At 37.1% G+C, this 18,775-nt stretch overlaps 1 protein-coding gene and 2 long non-coding RNA genes across 4 annotated transcripts in view; 1 reads left to right on the top strand and 2 right to left on the bottom strand.

Annotated features, from left to right (window-relative positions):
- The window catches only part of LOC107705236 (uncharacterized), a 59,509-nt gene extending 50,472 nt beyond the window's left edge, over positions 1-9,037 (bottom strand). The window contains exons 1-2 of the long non-coding RNA XR_001636048.1: positions 8,955-9,037; positions 8,397-8,429 (exon numbers count right to left, since the gene is read on the bottom strand). This is a non-coding gene — a long non-coding RNA (uncharacterized LOC107705236). The remainder of the gene's footprint in view (positions 1-8,396; positions 8,430-8,954) is intronic.
- LOC107705237 (uncharacterized) lies at positions 4,629-6,888 on the bottom strand. The gene is made up of 3 exons (XR_001636049.1): positions 6,718-6,888; positions 6,213-6,316; positions 4,629-4,932 (listed from the first exon to the last, which is right to left on the bottom strand). It is a non-coding gene; the product is annotated as an uncharacterized LOC107705237 (long non-coding RNA).
- Positions 9,038-9,741: 704 nt separating the features above from the next.
- On the top strand, positions 9,742-15,714 carry pex2 (peroxisomal biogenesis factor 2). Of its 2 annotated transcripts, none has more exons than XM_016508440.1 (2): positions 9,742-9,800; positions 14,524-15,714. In XM_016508440.1, exons 1-2 carry the CDS (start codon positions 9,797-9,799, stop codon positions 15,456-15,458), a joined length of 939 nt encoding a protein of 312 aa, XP_016363926.1. In that variant the 5' UTR covers positions 9,742-9,796; the 3' UTR covers positions 15,459-15,714. The 2 variants fall into 2 exon arrangements, with proteins under 2 accessions (XP_016363926.1, XP_016363925.1); XM_016508439.1 differs by having other exon boundaries at positions 9,771-9,800; positions 14,518-15,714.
- Positions 15,715-18,775: the final 3,061 nt, after the last annotated feature.

Here is an 18,775-nt window from a genome sequence, read left to right on the forward strand (position 1 = left end):
GACACCATATATGTATCAAAAATGTAGTTTATACAACTCATGCTCTGTATTTCAAGACTTCTGAAGTAATATGACAGTGAATCAACTGATCCCATTCACAAAACCAAACTGAATGATTTGCTCCCAAGTCAGACTGATCCAGTTCTCAAGTTCTCACTCACTGACTTCAGAGAAGATTATGAATGAATAAAATTTCACATTTCAGTTTGATTCTCACGCTATTATATGGCTTCCAAAGATCTGGAATGTAACATACAAGTCACACTGACCATTTTAGTCATTTTAGAGCTTGATTTACCCAGAGTGACAAGGATTTTTTTATTCTTTAAAAATCCACGTTTTATGGAAAAAAGGAATGACATAAAGGTGAGTAAATGATAACAGGATAAATACTTTCTGGGTGAACTACTTTTTAATAGGGATATTCTTTAAAAATCCACATTATATGAAAAAAAAGTAACAACATGAAGGTGCGTAAATGATAACAGAATTAACTTTTTGGATTAACTACTCTTTAATATCTCTTAAAAGTACAGCCACACAAGCTGTCACCTTACAGTGACTTCCAGATAACTTGGCCACTCTTACCATCAAGTGCATTAGAGAAGCAAACATGGACACACTTGTTTTTTTGGGGCACAATACTCAGAGACAAGGGTCAAGATACAGCCATTAAAAGCAGGGTAATATTTTATGCATGATCCAGAGATGAAACTCCTTGCTATGATTTTGCTCTAATGCTTGGCTTTTTAGGTAGCCAAGACTCCTTTAATGCAGTCAACAAACAAGAAGGAACACTGATGGATCTTGTGCACTTAAAAAAAAACACTCAGAAGGTATTACCAATTATGCAGCATTGCTGCACGAGCAACAAATATACCTCCACAAACAACCATGTTAAGGATTTCTCCACTATTCAATTTCATAAGGGAAAAAGATTAAGGTGAAACTAGCTTTGCTCAGTGCACCTTGCAATTCTAAGTAGATTAATGTTAACAACAAAATGGAAACTGAGGGGAAAATTAGGTGTGTGTGTGTGTGTGTGTGTGTGTGTGTGTGTGTGTGTGTGTGTGTGTATGTGTCCTCATATTTTTTGTATCACCGAATGTGTGTGTGGCTGCATGTGAGGCTAATTAAGCAGAGGGACTGAGCCGCGGGACAGCTCGCTCATTGAAGGTGCACGCTTGATATTATTGTTGAGTAAAGCAGGATGGGGCGTCCACACTGGCATGCATTGAGGGGAATTAAACTGAGAGAGAAACAATAAAAGCAAGCTGGAGGAGCGAGGCATGGAGCACTTGCTTAAAAGACTAAACGGAAGGGTGATCAGGAAGCTCAAGAGCCTCCCATTATGTGCTACGACTCAGACAGAAAATCTTACTGGCCACCGTGAAGAGACAATAACTGAAATTAAATTCCATACAGCCTCTCTCTTTGAGCCCCAGGAGGAATCGCCGCTATATCGGTTGCTCTGAAAAGCCAGAGCTGCTTTTCACAAGCGCTCTTGTTTAATTACGTCTAACTGTGCGATCTGACTAAGAAGGTGCTTATCAAGCCCTTTTTATTTGGCATTATTGTTCTTCCTGTCATTGTTCTTTCAGACAGCAATACAATAAATGCAGTCAAAACAGGGATATTTGGAGATGGATTGCAATTACTAATTTCCCTTTGACCCAGGACACAAGACGTATGAGTTTTTTTATTTTTTATTAACATCTTTACAGCTCCAAACAGCAAATATTATTATTCTCATAAGTATATATGTCATGTCGATAGCTAAATGCAGAAGATCTGTGCTTTTTTCGTGAATACTACAAATAATGGAAAGCATTTTAATTATGGGCATGGGCACGTTGTACACAGGAGACTATGGTGAACCTGTCAAGAACAAACCCCTCACAGCAAACACAGTTTAGTTCAGCAGTTCTCATGTGTGTGAAGTTTGTTTTTGTTTTGTTTTTTGCGTCAGGTAGCATAATTTACATTGGACAGCAAAACAAACACAAAAAAATATGAAATAAAAAAAAAATTAGTTAATTTTAAGAATCAATTTATTACATATAAATGAATATAAATAAAACATTTAAATAAATAATTAATAGTGATCAAATAAATTTAAATGATAAAACTACACTTAAATTCTGATAATAATAAATAATACATTAAATATATACTAAAATAAATAAATCAGAATTAATTAAATAAATGTACAGTAAATAAATAAAAATATGAAATTGCATTTTAAAATTATCTTAAATGTAAATATGAATAATATTAAATAATGAAAATGAATGAAAAATATTACATTTTTAATAATAATACAAAAATAAACAATGAAAATAAACAAAATATGTTAAATTTAAATAATAATAAATAAATTAAATTAATTTAAATAAATTAAAATATAAACATAAAAAAATTAACAATGAATCATTTAAGTAATTTCAATTTTCAAAATTACACTTAAATTTGAATAATAATAATAAGAAGAAGAAGAAGAATACAATAACTGAATGTATTAATTTGTTAAATTTAGCCTTGTTATTTTTGTATTACAGTGAAAATTCAATAAAAATAATTATAAAAATTTTTTTTGTTAAATTTAAGTAATAATAATAAATTGAAAAAAATGAAAATACATATATAAACAAATAAATTAATTAATAAAATGTAAATAAATGAAATTACATTTAATTTTTCTTTTAATAATATTCATCTAAATTATTATTATTATTATCACTATTATTAAGAAGGTGCTTATGAAGAAATGCAGTCAAAACAAGGATATTTTGAGATCGATTGTAATTATTAATTTCCCTTTGACCCAGGACATGAGATGCATGACAGTTTTTTGAATAATCTTCTTTACAGCGCCAAACAGCAAATACTATTATTCTCATAAGCCGTATCGCAACCGCAGGTAACTAAATACGAACGATCTGTGAATAAACAGTCTTTTCACACTCAAGCGCAAAAGGACAGTAAAAATCGGAAGGATTTACAAAGGCAGCACGCCACAGATGTCATTTCCTGAACAAGCAACATACACACCGCATTTCCTAGACATGACAAAAAAACTAAATATAAATGTGTCTGTTTTAGTTATTCAGATAAATCAGGCTGAAATTAAGAGAATAAAAACATTAGCTGATTAAGAAACTCTGGGGGGAGCGGTGGGTCTAATTTAGTAGCAGGACTGAGTGTCCTGAGAAAGGTCCTGTTTGCGATTCGTCAATGCAGCTCTCAGCCTTTATGAAAAGCCATGCAATTTATGGTAATGAGCATTTTGAAGGTTATGACCACAGTAAACTAATTTGTTAGAGGAATGGCAAAAGCTGGCACAAACACTACTCAATCATTAAAGCCTGTGTGGGAAAAAAAACTATTAAAGTAATGGTCAACTACCCTGCAGAGAAAAAAAAAGTGCACAACACAAGCCCAGTAAGTCCGTACTGATATATAACAGGGCAAAACATGGATGTCGCATCACACAAATTACTTCTCAGGACCATTTTGAACATTAATACGGCTGAAATAAGGGCAGAAAGGAGCGGGAAAAGGCGTCAGATCCCAGACCAACGCCCAAAGCGGCGACGGAAAGAAAAATAACCAGGCTGACTGGCTCAAAATGGACCATCAAGGTTGCACCACTGGCATCTTAGCTTAATGCATGAATTTAGGTCAGCGGTGGCCCTTCCGATACACATTGGCTTGGCCTGCCTCTGTCAGAAATAGTCAGGATTTTACATAATTCTCTACCTTCTTATTAGGGTTTTCAGTCGCACATGGGGTGGGGTGGAGGGGGATGTATCTGCCCTAAATGTGGCTTCCAAGAGCCAATAAAAAGTAAAATCCCATGGCGATCACAGAGGAAAACTAATGAAAGAGCAATAAGCCATCGCTCAGTCTGATGTAATCACAACATATTGTTTGTGACCTTGCTTCAAGAAGGTCTTTAATAATTGCCGACATGGCTGTCTCGATAAAAATCAAAGAACACCTTTATAATATGCTGTTATTTGAATCTCATTCAACGTAGTGTCTGTACTAGCGCAGCTAATCTCCGCGTGCAAAGATGCTGTCCGACGCTGTTCTGACCTGATATATTAACAAAGGTTTACAAGGGCATTCAACTACATATGTAGGTTTGCACTTATTGCTGACCTTACAATGCACTTAGTATCCTGTACTTGAATAATGCTGTCTTGGCTCCTCGGCGCAATTTATTCTAACTAATGACCATCAAGAGCCCATAAATCAGCATTAGGTTCCTTTAAACTGAGCTGGTGACTCGGGCAGAGCACAGATAGAGACCGCCGTCTGATGCCTAACCTTGTATTGGCACCTCTATTGATTTTAATTAGTCTAATTAGTTCATTATTTCAGAAATCAAACGGAGCATTCATTAGACCGAGCTTTGCCCTAGTGACATAGCATTACAGAGGAATATGGTAATGAAGCTGATCAATTATCACTCAAAAAGGAAGTCATTAACAACCGAATTAACATAACCTCCGACAGTGACCTGAGAGACCCTTCCCCGAACAGCCAGTCATCACTCCTGCCGATGCTGCTCGACGGGCTCGGGTTTGCTGCGGCTGTTGCCTGGAGGAGCTTCAATTAGTGCACACACCAGGCAACTGCACCTTCTTCTGTGCTGTGATTTCACAAACTCACCTCTTTGAGCCTGAGCTCCTCTGCCGGTCCTTCCTCCCGTGTTTATCATCCAGCAAAACACACTGACAAAAGGAAGCAGAGTGTTATTATCCTCCAACACCACAATGGGGTTGCACTGAAGCGGGCACACCGACTCTTGTTACGACCGATGATGCCCCATGGGCACAGCTGGCGCACAGGCCGACTTGTCACGGCTAAAGGTACAGCAGCAGGATCTTGGCATGGACACGTTGTACACAGGAGACTATGGCGAACCTGTCAAGAAAAAACCCCACACAGCAAAGGCATTTTGGATCAGCAGTTCCCAATTGTTTTTGTTTTTTCAGGTAGCAGAATTTATATTGGACATCAATACAAACACAAAAATTATTAAATAAAAATGTAAATTGAAAAAAAGTTAATTTAAATAATCAATTTAATACATATGAATGAATATAAATAAATATATATATTAAATATCATTTAAATAATAATCAATATTTTAAAAATGGAAATAAATAAAAACAAACATTGAAAAAATAAAGAATTAATATAATTTAAATAAATGTAAATGAAAAAAATTACACTTGAATTTAAATAATAATAATAATAATAATAATAATAATACAATAAATAAATATAAATGTATTAATTTGTTAAATTGAAATAATAAAAAATGTGACTCTGGACCACAAAACCAGTTATAAGGGTCAATTTTTTTAAATTGAGATGTATGCATGATCCGAAAGCTGAATAAATAAAAGCTTTCCACTGATGTATGGTTTGTTACGATAGGACAATATTTGGCTGAGATACAACTATTTTTTAAAATCTGGAATCAGAGTGTGCAAAAAAATCAAAATATTGAGAAAACCTTCAAAGTTGTGCAAATTAAGTCCTTATCAATGCATATTACTAGTCAAATATTAAGTTTTGATATATTTACGGTAGAAATTTACAAAATATCTTCATGGAACATGATCTTTACTTAATATAGATTTTTGGCATAAAACAAAAATCGATCATTTTGACCCATACAATGTATTTTTGGTTATTGCTACAAATGCACCCGTGCTACTTATGACTAGTTTTGTGGTCCAGGGTCACAAATATTAGATTAAATAAATGAAAATAAATAAATATATAAATAATATATACACTGAAATAAATTAATGAATAAAATGTAAATTATGAAATTACATTTCATTTTCTATTAATAATAATTTACCTAAATTAGTAGTAGTAGTAGTAAATGAATGAATGAATTATATTATGGTTATATCATAATTCATTTTTTGTATTGTGTTAACATTACCAAGAACTGCAAGCTGTCTCTCAAGTATTACTGGACTCACAGCCTTAAAAATAATAAAACAATGTTTTGTCTGCCTGTTAAAATTAAAATATAAACATAAAACAATTTGTATATGCTAAATATGTAGAAGCATCTGGTTAGTTACATTTTGCTATTTGCATTTTTTTTCTGGTGTTTGCAATCCGAACAGACCTTCAACCCATTTTCACTAGACCTACTGTACGTGAACATTTATACTAACCTTCTACAACATTTCACTGATGTTCTGCATTCACACATGATGTGATAAACGGAGAAGGGAGATGAAGAGGTGGAGGAGGCATATTATGCAGATCAAAGGCAGGGCTGCGGAGAGCAGAACGGTTTGATTAGAACGAGTTATTGGAGGTGTTCAGGATGGAGAGGAGGAGGGAGCTGGGTCTCGTCGACTGCGGCCAGAGGGGCCCAGAGGAGCCACAAGGTCAAGTTGAACTCACTGAGTCGCATCAGTGTGGCAGAGCTGGAAATGAGTCCCATGCCGGCATGCTGGATCAAAGCCCGGCTCCGTTGATCCCTCATGCCCAAAGGCCACCAGTCAAGGTGAAGCCAGAATTAAAAATCCTGAGCTCAAGGGCGGAAAATGAGTTTTGAAAAATGAATGAGGGACCGTCCCATGACTTTGGGGTGAGGGAGAAAATGGAGAGCGTGTGAGCAAGTGAGTGAGTGAGCGAGAGAACGAGGCAAGGGAATATAGGCATGTGACTCACATCCAGGCCGAGCATGTGTTGAGCACGATGGATCACTTATGTGAGGGGTCTAAAGTCGGTTTTCAGCTCCTGGATCTCAGCTCGCAGACAGCTACTGTCATCCTCCAGGCATGTCCGCTGATGGTCCAAATCCTGCCGAAATCACAAAGCCAACATCTCCAACCCCTCCACACCTCTGCAAATCCAATCTGTCTAAACGAACACTTTAGCTTGAGCTTTGATATAAGCTTTGGAACATCTGCTCCAGGTTGGAGACCTTTTGGCCATAAGCTAAGCTTATCACAAGGTTGCTGGGGTTGATTAGGCTTATGTTGCATGCTGATAAAACACAACAACATGGTTATAAGTTCACGTAATTTCAAGTGGATATAGCTGAAACCATTAAAAAAAAAAACACACTATGTGCGTTTCAAACTACGACTGTTTGGAACATTCCTTTTAATCATGTCTATGCATAAAGTGATAGCAATAAGCAGCCGTACTTTGAAAAGCCCGTTATTTCAAAACAATTACAAACCTACGAAATGGGTTAATAAATCTGGTTATATATTGCAACCATTCGATCAGTGCATTTGGAGCTCATATTACCAGGTTCGAAGCATTCTTTACATTGCAAGAGGCAAATAAGCAGCTTTTAATGCTCTGAATCTATTCAATTGCCAATTATGTACATTAGAACAATGGTTACTGCAGTCAAGGGACAACAGCATAATATGCCTCTAGGACAGCAGAGATGCAGTCTTCAATCTAATTCTGCTGATTCTTGAAAACATAGACGAATAGAAATGGAGTTCATATGCTACCCCGGCATCAATATTGTGTGGTCTAGCTAATGAACTAATGAGTGGCGTTTACTGTTCTCTGAATTTTAGGGGTCATTTGCAGTGATAACAGCTTATATTGACTTTAGTCTAAATATTAGCCAAATGCATGTTATTTGTTGCATGACACATAGACTTATAACCCACCTACGTTTAACCTAAATTATCAATCTTACTTCTGTCAGGATGAATGGCTTTAAACTAGGTTAGGTTCGACGGCACCAATGACCATACAGGGAGTTTAATAATTTACAATACATACTGATGAATTATTAAAATATCTATTAGCGGCGCACATACTAAATAGCAGTTAGTGCATATTGAGGAAGGTAATGCGAATGTTCACCTAGAGAGCTACAGATCATGTTGTCCCTATTATCGCAGAAATTATTAGTAATCTTAATGTGTCTCTTCTGGGAAAAGGCCAGCTGTCCTTATTTGCTACACATATAACATGCGTGCAGTGATGAATTGTTGAATTCAAACTCTTTAACATTCTTTCAGCAATAAACACAGTATCCATAAATGGTGAAGAATTCACAAGAGGTTTCAAATTATTATCTTCACGAAACCTAAACCTTGAGGACTTTGAACCATATGAGAGTGTGAATACTGTCCTATACACAATAGTCAGCAATCTTGTGTACAAACAAAATAGCTTTTGAAAAGCTGATCAGCAGTCAATACAGTGTCTACACTTCCAGATGAACAGATTCTATATAGTCTCTATGTGTGCCAGACTATTGTAGTTCAAGTTCCTCTCATGTAAACCACAGTTTTGTTAACAAGGACATTATACAAAAAATACATTTAAGGGATAGTTCACCCAAAAGTGAAAGTCTGTCATCATTTACTCACCGTCACGTTGTTTCAAACCGGTCTTTCTTTCTTCTGTGAAATACAAAAGGAAATACTAAGAAGAAACATTTCAAATGAAACCGTAAATGTGAAGGTTGACTAAGGCCTGTCAGTGCCTAACATCTGTGTTTTACAAAAAAATAATGCAGGTTGGGAATAACATAAGGATGTATTTTGGGATGAACAATTCCTTTAACTGTCTGAATTGTACGAACAAAATTCTATAATCTGCCTGATAATATAACCGATTTAAAAAAAAAAAAAAGCTGCGGTGTATGTGACTAAGAGAATATGCCACTGTTGCTTGCCATCACTGGGAGAAAAAATAATCACTCATAACTAATATATATAAACATAAAAACACACACCATATATATATATATATATATATATATATTATATATATATACACACACACACACACACAAAACAGACGTCCTCTCTGATGATATATTACGTGAACTTTGCAGGTGCGGAGAGCATTTAACAGAACAGTTGCACATTTGACACGACGTTTTCCAAGGAAAACAAAATGTAAAACTGAAGCAAATGCTTTACATTTTAGTAAACCGTGTTACTATGGCGTCTGAATGCTCATTTATGAGTGTGACTGTGAGCGTTTCACTTCTTTTCTCCCCGTATTACGGTGACCGAGAAGTGCAAAGTGGGATCGAACCCTGATCGATCGTGTCAAAAAGGCAGGGGCACACACTTATCCATCTGCACCACTGGAACAGATAATTTATAGTCACTTTTAACTAAATGTAAAGAGACAACCCGTATTTTTTATTCCAGAATAAGGGCAATTCATACAATACATTTAAACTGAGCTACTTTAATACCATCTCCGAACTTTCTACCACGACTCAGCTGTTCTTCGGCTGGTTCTTCCCTGTATACGTTGATTGACAGATGTCTCGTCCAGTCATGAATTGTTGTTGTGCTTTCTGAATTGTTATTTTGTTTTTTAGACTTGCATTTGCGTTTGTAATTTGTTATTTTGTTTTCAGAATTGTGATTGGCTTTGCACTTCTCGGCCACCGTACTTTATGCCTCTGTTACAAACAATCTCCGTGCTTGAATGCTTGCTGCTCATTAGAGCCCGCCCCTGCTTGATAGCGATTGGTTAAGACATGCTGTAGAACAGCGCTATCGATTTTGATTGGGAGGTTTATTGTCAGACGCCAACGCATGAAGACTCCCACATGCACAGCGCGATGCGATTTTGCCTCGCTCAATCAGATATTGCGATTGGATGCATGTGATCAAGGGTGCAGAGAAAATGCAATTTGCAATTGGCTCATCTGCTTCAAGGAGGGGTTAACCGAGATAACCCGGAAAAGGAGGAAGAATAGCGCCTCAGTTCCGACCGAGTCCGATCGTGGACTGTCAGTCTTATCATGGGTAATTATACTAAATTTATTTGCTCTTGTCAAATCTCAGTTAACCAGACATTGTGAGAAAGCATTCTGTATCAAGTTGCATTCAGTTTAATGCAGGACAGAGCATCGTTTTCTCCCCAGTCAATCTAACATTAGGTTTGTGCGTGTTATCGATGCATAATACACGAATTCAATGTACGTGGTCGACAAGAAACTAATATATTAATATTTTGTTGTATAATTTTATTGTTTATGTTAACAATAGCATTCTTGTTATTAACCAGGTTGCATTAGATCTCATCACGTTTATGTTTTACGGAAATAAGAATATTAATATTTATTATAATAATAATAATAATACAGTAACAACAATATTAAGTATATTTCTTTTTTAATCTATTTATTACCAACTGTGATTGTGATATTATAATTGTCAACTTTATGATATATTATTAGGATATAATAATGGTCACCTTTTCAGATCATTATTCATCAGATACTCAAACCACAAGCTCACAGATCATTTGGTGTTTCCAGTAATTCCCAGTTCATTTATATTTGGACTTGACCAGATGTGTTGATGTCAGAGTGGGGTAGTTGTTTACTTTGTAATTAGTTTGTTCATTTTCACCACTTTGACCCATTCAGGTCTATTTGCACACCTGTTAGACCATCATAAAATAACAAACATTAGCTTGTCAACAGCATGATCAGCCAATCAAAGCATGGAGGCATGATTTTTGTTTCTTTTATTTATGTTTCTTTTAATTACTAGCTACTACTGTAACCCTGAACCTAATCTTAACCCATGTAGTTACCCTATATTACTAGTACTTTCTTAGGTAAGTACACTGTAAATACACGCAAGTGTGCAAATGAACACAGTACATTATTGGATGTGTTTTTACTGACTTTAGAGTGTACATTTTTGTATGAAGTTTTAGAGTGATCAGAAATGCCGTCATCGTACAGAATTAGGACAGCTGATTGTTGTGGATTTGATTGAGCTCTAAGTGGTTCATAGCACACTTAACATAATGAATGGAGTTAAAGACAGACTGCAGTATGATCTCAGCCCAGGTCAAAAGGTTGCCTATAGATTTGTGCCAGTGTTGCATTTAAATGGATTCAAATTTAAAAAGCACACTATGTTGTTGGGTCGTTTTGCAGATGTGTTTGAAACTGAGCTTGAGTCTTTCTTCCATTTGAGGGTAAAATGTTTACCAAGCTGCTGCTTCCATATAAACAGGGAGGCTTTTATTATTACAATACATGGCCTTGCTAAGCCAAATCTGGATGAGGGTGAGAAGAAAAACAATTCTCGTACATAAACATGATTTTAAGGGCAGTGGTTTGTGGTGTGGCGTCATGGAATAAGGATGGTGTTTTTGAATTGAAGAAAATGGTTATCGTAAAAAGATGAAATGCTGTTTTTATGCAAATACATCATCTCATAAAGGTGATGAAAAATTACAAGACAAATGTATTGAAGCAGAGATCCTTTGTGGACACAGCAAAGCCTGACTGCCCTCTGTACACCATAATATGCATTTTCACAATTTAATAACATGTTCTCTTCAGTCGTTCCTGCTGCCTCAGCCTTTAAATGTTTCATGAGTTTTTAAGCTGTTTTTTTCTGCCTAACTCTGTACTTAAGGCTTTAAATCTTCCACCTTCATACTCACAAAATCAATTAATTATTTTAAATAATTTACATTTTGTGCAAACAAGATTTAGCAAAGCATATCTTTGTGTCAGACCTAGCTGCTATTTCTTAGACGTTAAGTTTCGTTAGACCGGGGCTCTTGCGATTCATTGGTAATTAGAAATGGGGCAGTCTGATGAGACATTAGGACCAGACCTTGAACCCCAAGTGCTTTTGCAGACATTCATATTTTATGATACAGACGTAGAACAATTAGAACGGTCACAGGATGGGTATTTTAGCAGTCCTAATCCCATTTCAGGATGACATCACCTTTAAAATTCAGAAGCTGACCGACCCATCAGTGTTCATAATAATATTCAGATACTTCTGGGACAGAGTTAAAAGTTGAATGCAAAACAAGGAGACTTGCTAATTCTTCTGCCAGCTGAAAATGGTGCCGAAGCTCTGTAACCTTAATCACTCAAATGATTAAAGCAAGCGAAGGTTTAAGAAAGGATTTTTTGACTGAGTGACACCTCGTCTGCCACTGGAAATACAAATTGACACGTTTAAGCAAAGGATAATAAAACCCCTCTGGCATGTGATTTCATTTTTATAAAAGGCACTGGAATATTTGGCAAATACGTATATTTTTATATCATTTTAATCATCAGATATAATGTAATATGCTTTTTAAATGTTTGGGGTCAGTTTTTTTTTTTTGTAAAGAAATTATTAGTTTTATCGAGGATGCATTAAATTGATCATAATTTACAGAAAAGACATTTATAATTTTATAATTTCAAATGTTGTTCTTTAGCTTTTTATTCATCAAAGAATCCTGAAACAATGTATCATGGTTTCAATAAAAATATTAAGCAGCACAAATCTTTTCAATATTGATAATAACAAAAAAAAAAATTGAGCACCAAATCAGCATATTAGAATGATTTCTGAAGGATTATGTGACACTAAAGACTGGAGTAATGGCTGCTGAAAATTCAGTGTTGTCATCACAGGGGATTTTTTTTTTTTTTTTATTAAAATAGAAACAGTTATTGCAAATTGTAATAATATTTCACAGTATTACTATTTACTGTATTTTGACTTCTTTCAAAAAAAAATTTTAAATTCTTACTGACCCTAAACTTATAATGTAACATAATATACGTACATAAATATAATAATATAACATAATACATATACACACATATATATATATATATATATAAGAAAGCAAAAACTATAGCCATGTAAAAATATGTTGTTGTTTAAATAAACAGATGTAAGGTCTTCTCCGACTTGCCCCAAAGATGCAAAAGCTGACAGAATGTCAAAAGCAAGGTCACGTAACCACAGACTTCCTAAAAATCTCCAGATTCCAAATTGTCCAGTCGCTGCAGGAATATCATGGCCTGCCGCCTTGTGATGCTAAATCCAAGGTGACTCTGTGACCCAGCTTATCAGTTGCAGAACTGCAGGCCTGAGCCTCCAGTGGGCTGCCTCAGGAGAACATGTTTTATAGCCCGTGCCGGTGTCAGGCATTTGTCATTTAGGACTGCTTGTCAGGACCTTGACTTGGCTGATATAACCTTATATGCATGTTCCCCATCCATTTTGCAGCCTGAAGATGGGCTCCATTTCCTAGAAAATTCAACTGTAAATTGCAGTAGGGTTATAAATAACAGAGCGGTCATATTGTTGAAATATATAGCTAATGAGAAAATCAGTTTACAAATATACTTATTGTTTCCAGTTGTTTATTCAGACTACTATTGTTTTAGCTAGGCCACGTTTTCATTGGCTATTTGTCACTGAAGTTTTTTTTTTTTTTTTTCGAGTGCACTGTAGTGGCACTGTAAACGTGTATGAATCACTGCGCTCCATGTTGGCCAGGTCTTCTGATTACAAAAGAGGTAAACACAGCCATTGATTACGAATTTGGTCGATTACATAAGACGCATGGATTTTCAGCTTTCCGGTTAAAGCCCTGTACATTCAAATGCTTAATTTTTATAGGCAGTGCACATTGACAAAAGTGTCTAGTTATTATATATTTGGCAAGTACTTTGAGTCTGAGAGAACATGTCAATAGTAATCCTGATATTGATAGCAGTCCTATAAGAGATGTTACTTGCCCGAGCTAACATCTATGTGATCCTCTAAATCATAATTACATTACTATTGACAGGCCCTTGACAATAGTCACATTACTATTGATAGGTCGCTGTCAATATTATGTTCTCAAATAAAACATATTCATTCATAACTTGTAAACTGCTCAATAAAAGCCTATGACGAGAACATGGAAAAGCCGTATCCCCAGAGTGGCCTGCCGCAATGATTTGTCTCACCTGGCCAAGTGCTGCCGTGCAGTGAAGGATTTTTTCCTTAGCTGAGAAACTATTGAACTGGTCTGTAAACCTCGACACGTACAAAACATAATCTGCAGCCTAAAAGGGGAAGTTTTGACTGATTATACAATGAGCGTAACTTCAGTTTCCAACATGTGTTTAAAGCAGATAATTTTTCAACTGATTCATGAACATCTTGCATCCTTTTTTATTGTCCATTTAAGTTTCATTCTTAAATGGGTGAAGGTTTTAGGCACAGATGAACCTGAAGTATTGAAAAAAGACTTTCCTTAAAGATTTGAAGATGCTTCTTGCAATTTTCATAAGCCAATTTATTTCAGATATTGTCCAAATCCAGTCCTAAGCTATGAGGTGGTCACCGCAGCTCCTGGCTCTCATTTTTTAACCATGACGTTTAAAGAGATAAACTCAGCCCGATACAAATGCATTCCATGAAAAATTGGCAAACGTCACAGTTCTTAGATCCCTTATAAAAAGCCGTCAAAGTAAAGTAGTTCCACATAGCGGATGTTTACTGCCTTTCCAAGCCTATGCTGTTGGGATAATCTCCTGTGATGTGATTTGTCCTCAGAAAGAATCTCGAGAGGGAACAGCGTAAGACCTCCTGTGCCTCTGCCCTGCACAGCTAAAAGGGAATTTAGGACGGGTTTTACATGTGAAAAGTGATTTAAACTCAAATGCAAAAATGCATAACCATTTGCTTCTTCTGCTTGTAGCTGTAGCTGGAGCTGGAGGTGACAAGCCTTTCGCCAAGGCCGGCCCAAGCCCTTTATCTCGGGTTTTGAGAATCAGTCAGCTGGATGCTTTTGAACTGGATGGTGCACTGGAACAGCTTGTTTGGTCACAGTTCACCCAATGTTTCCAGCATTTCAAGCCTGGGCTCTTAACCCCTGTGGAACCAGAACTCAAGGCCCTTCTCCAGCTCCTTTTGTGGAGGTTCACAGTCTACTCTAACAGTGCCACCGTGGGCCAATCACTGCTCAATATCCGGTACAAGAACGCTCTTATCCCGGGACAGAAGTACCGGCCCATGAGCCGGCCACAGAAGTTTTGGTTCGCTCTGCTGACGGTCGGCGAAAAGTGGCTAAGTGAACGCTCCCATAGCTTGTTCCTCAACCACCCTGCAGAATCCAACGCACGCAAGGCCCGCAAGGTACTCAGCATCTTGATGGGCCTTACCAAAGTGGCCAGCCTGGTCAACTTCCTACTGTTCCTCCAAAGAGGAACCTATCCAACACTTACCGAAAGGTTGCTGGGAGTACAGCCTGTCTTCAGGGGACCCCAGGGACCACGAGACATCAACTTCCAGTTCTTGAACCGGGAGCTTTTGTGGCACGGCTTTGCCGAGTTCCTCATCTTCCTGCTGCCTCTCATAAATGTGTGGAAGCTGAAGGCCAGTGTCGCCGCTCTGTTTTCCCCTCTGAAGGAACTGAGAGGAACGGAAGGTTCGGAGGAGACCCACTGCACTGAGTGTGCCGTCTGCGGGGAGTGGCCCACAATGCCCCATTCAGCCGGCTGCAAACACGTGTTCTGCTACTACTGCCTCAAGAGCCACACGATCGCTGACATCTGCTTTACCTGCCCCAAATGTGGCGTAGAGACTGGAACGATAGAGCCAGTCAGGCTTCATGTAGGAACAGAGTTGCATCAGAGTTGAGACTTTGCCTCAAACAGCCTTCTGATTGACTTGGGATACACATACGGCAGGAGAACTTGAGACCAAGTTGAACGTTTCAGTCTTTCACAGAGATTGGTTGATGAAAGCATGTGCCTTCTTCTGAAACGAGAGCATTTGTTGCCATGAAATATGCAGAATTTTGTACAAAGAGACAAAGTTAATGATGTAAAATTCTAAAACAACATCATTTGTGTCGCTAATTTATTCAGCCTCATTAAAGTTTGATAGAAACTGTGTATCAGAGGTCCACTTTTCTGCATTCTTGGATTGAGCGCTGAGCAAATGAATAAACATCAAAACAAGCCTTTGCTCAACTGCCTGCACGATCCAATTCCCCTCATCCCCTATGAAGGAAGAAATTTGCACAAGATCAAGGAGAGGCCATGATAGCACCGGGGTAGTTGGGTTGGATGCAGATTGACAGACATCATAATCTCCATGGCCCTTCTTAATACGCCAGTAAACTGTAACAAACCAGAGCAGGACCGATGCAAGTTTCGGGCATATTATGCTCTAAGCCTAATAATGACTGCAAAGATGGGTATTTATTCTGCTGTTAACTCTCTCCAGTGAGCCATGCCTCAGGCCAAACACATCCAAATGGACTCAGACCTGCTGGAAACTCACATTGTTTTAATTGCCCATTGTGAAGGCAATCAGTCACTTCTCTGGGCACGAGGAGTCTAGTGGTTTGCAAGATTTTGTCACTTTTTGTAATCGTTGCTCTCAAGTTCACCATGACAAAGAACTGAAAATTGGGAACATGGCACACCGGTCTGCCTTCATGTGGGTTCATTGATGTTATTATGCATATGGTCAAATAAACGGGACCACCAAGAAGTGTAGCTCTCACTATATGCAGAACTATCCAAGTTTACTTGTGCACTAGGTTAACAATGTTCAAAAGATATTTAATGTGCAACAGCATATGTTTATACCCTTTGTTTTGTTTCATAGGATTAAAGGAATTTGCCACCACTGTTCTGGAAATGTTGGGTAATGTTTGCCAATATACAATATACACAACATATGGTTCTGTTGTTTTTCACATAGATCGGGTCCAGGGAACATCTGTCCTTCAAAATACATTTGTTTAATGACTTCAAAAGCATCCAAATATAATCGTGTAAAACACTCTACCAGACACAATAGAATATTGTATTATATATTTATGTAGTTGCAACAGTAAGATTAGATTTTGACATTTGCTTGCTGTTAAACTATATTAATGGATTTTCTGAATATATTATCACCATTAATTATACATAATGTAGATACATTTTTTCTAAGTTTATTATTCTTCCCCTACTGATTTATTGATAGTAACTTGTTTAATGGTTAGCATTAATTTAAAGTTTTAAAATAAAGGAAGATACAGATAGCTATATATTTTGTATATAATATTTAAAGGTGGGGTAAGCGATTTTTAAAAAACGCTTTAGAAAACTGATTCGGGCCGACTAGCAAAACAAACTTGTAGCCAATCAGCAGTAAAGGGCGTGTCTACTCATGATGTGGAGGAGAGAGCGTTCAGTGCACAGGACGGACATTAGCGAGCCGAGCACAGAAAGATAGAGATGGCGGATAAAAAACAAAAGAGGAAAACATCTGCGGAACAAAAGAAGGCTTAAGGCAAGAAGTAGGACCCGTGTAAATATCAGATCAGCTTTCCAGCGCTGGAGAGAACTCAAGGAGCGGAAGGCCTGCGATCGGACGCCGAGGTTGCTTTGTTTCTTCTCGATGTGTTTGTGCGGTTTAAGGTTCAAAAAACACATTTTCCACATACCGTACATTATTGTTTCTTCTCTGCCCCGCCTTTCTGAAACGCTGAAACGGCTAGGTGTGCTCTGATTGGCCAGCTATCCAGTGCGTTGTGATTGGCTGAATACCTCAAGCGTGTGACGGAAATGTTACGCCCCTTACCATACTGTGATGCCGTCTCCCGGCCGGAGCGACGAGACAAAAACATTAAAACCCATTATAAATGAGGCATTTGTTGCATCCAGTGGGGACATAAATGCTGATTATAATGACTTGTATTGTCTTTTTACGCTTTGCATTGCATCGCGCCACGTAAACATAAAACCATGTCTGCATTTTGTCAACATTGGCTACCAGAAATCGCTTACCCCACCTTTAACAAAGCTTCAAACGCATGAACATCATAGTGAGTTACATCCAAATAATTTGTATCATTTGTAACAGTTCATCTGAAGAGTCGGCCCTCATTTTGCACTTCATCTTCTCCAAATCTCATTTACGCTCAGCGTTGCACTGTCTCTAATCAGCAATAAAATCTGTAGACTTTGAAACCATTTACTTTGCCAATTGCCCACATGCCTTTTTTTTTACATACATGCTGGGTGTTACAGTGGACAAGGCCAGATTCACACTTTGATGAGTGATCCTGCTCATTACAATCGACACATTCTTGATCCTTTGATGTCAGGCGTTGAGTTCTCTGATTAACAGGTTCGGAATTAAAGAGCTCTAGTTTAGTCTGCATAATACTAGTACTTACCCTTTGCAGCTATTCTTTGCTTAATTAAATAGTAGCTTATAGTGTACTGAAAGACATACTCTATTTCATATCTGAGTTTTACCGGTGTCTGTTTGGGATTTTGTTTTTGTGTGTGCTTGTCTGGGCAAGGCAAAAGTCATTAAAAACAAAACATCTGAGATAAAATACTTCAAGCAGTTCATTGCCATGTGTTGCTCTAGACTCCTAACTAAATGTTCATGGTTAAAAAGCAAATCTAACACAGCTACTGGACAAACTTGTCAACAGTGGCCAATTATCTGTGTTTCTTCACTGTTGGAAGGGCATTTGCACTCTAAACCGGGAATGTGGGGAATCAATGAGACAAAAAAAAAAAAAGATACATTTCCTGACACCCACTGATTTCTCAACATAGATGGTATACTTTTGACCAGTGGAACAAACAGCCATCTGTATCTCTTGCCGTAATTGACCCAGTTTCTCACTTCAGTCAAACTTTCAAACATATTGCAGCATACCTCTGAAATACATAATTGCGTTGATTTACTATACATTGATGTATTACCATAAAGTCTGCACAATACTGAAAGTGTTTTCTTCAACTATAGGCACTTTTGGCCTTAAAACATACTTTTAAACAATTAAACAGTACTAACAAAAACATGTTCTGAGAATGTTTTGCTAACAGTTTTTTGAATGTTTTAAAAACGTTTTTATTTGGTTATATACAAACATTAGGGGACATTCCATTTTATAAATTTGCAAACATTAAGGGAATGTTATTTTCCAATGTTAT

This window comes from Sinocyclocheilus rhinocerous, unplaced genomic scaffold (genome assembly GCF_001515625.1).
Source record: "Sinocyclocheilus rhinocerous isolate Xijiao unplaced genomic scaffold, SAMN03320098_v1.1 scaffold594, whole genome shotgun sequence".
Classification (NCBI taxonomy): Eukaryota; Metazoa; Chordata; class Actinopteri; order Cypriniformes; family Cyprinidae; genus Sinocyclocheilus; species Sinocyclocheilus rhinocerous.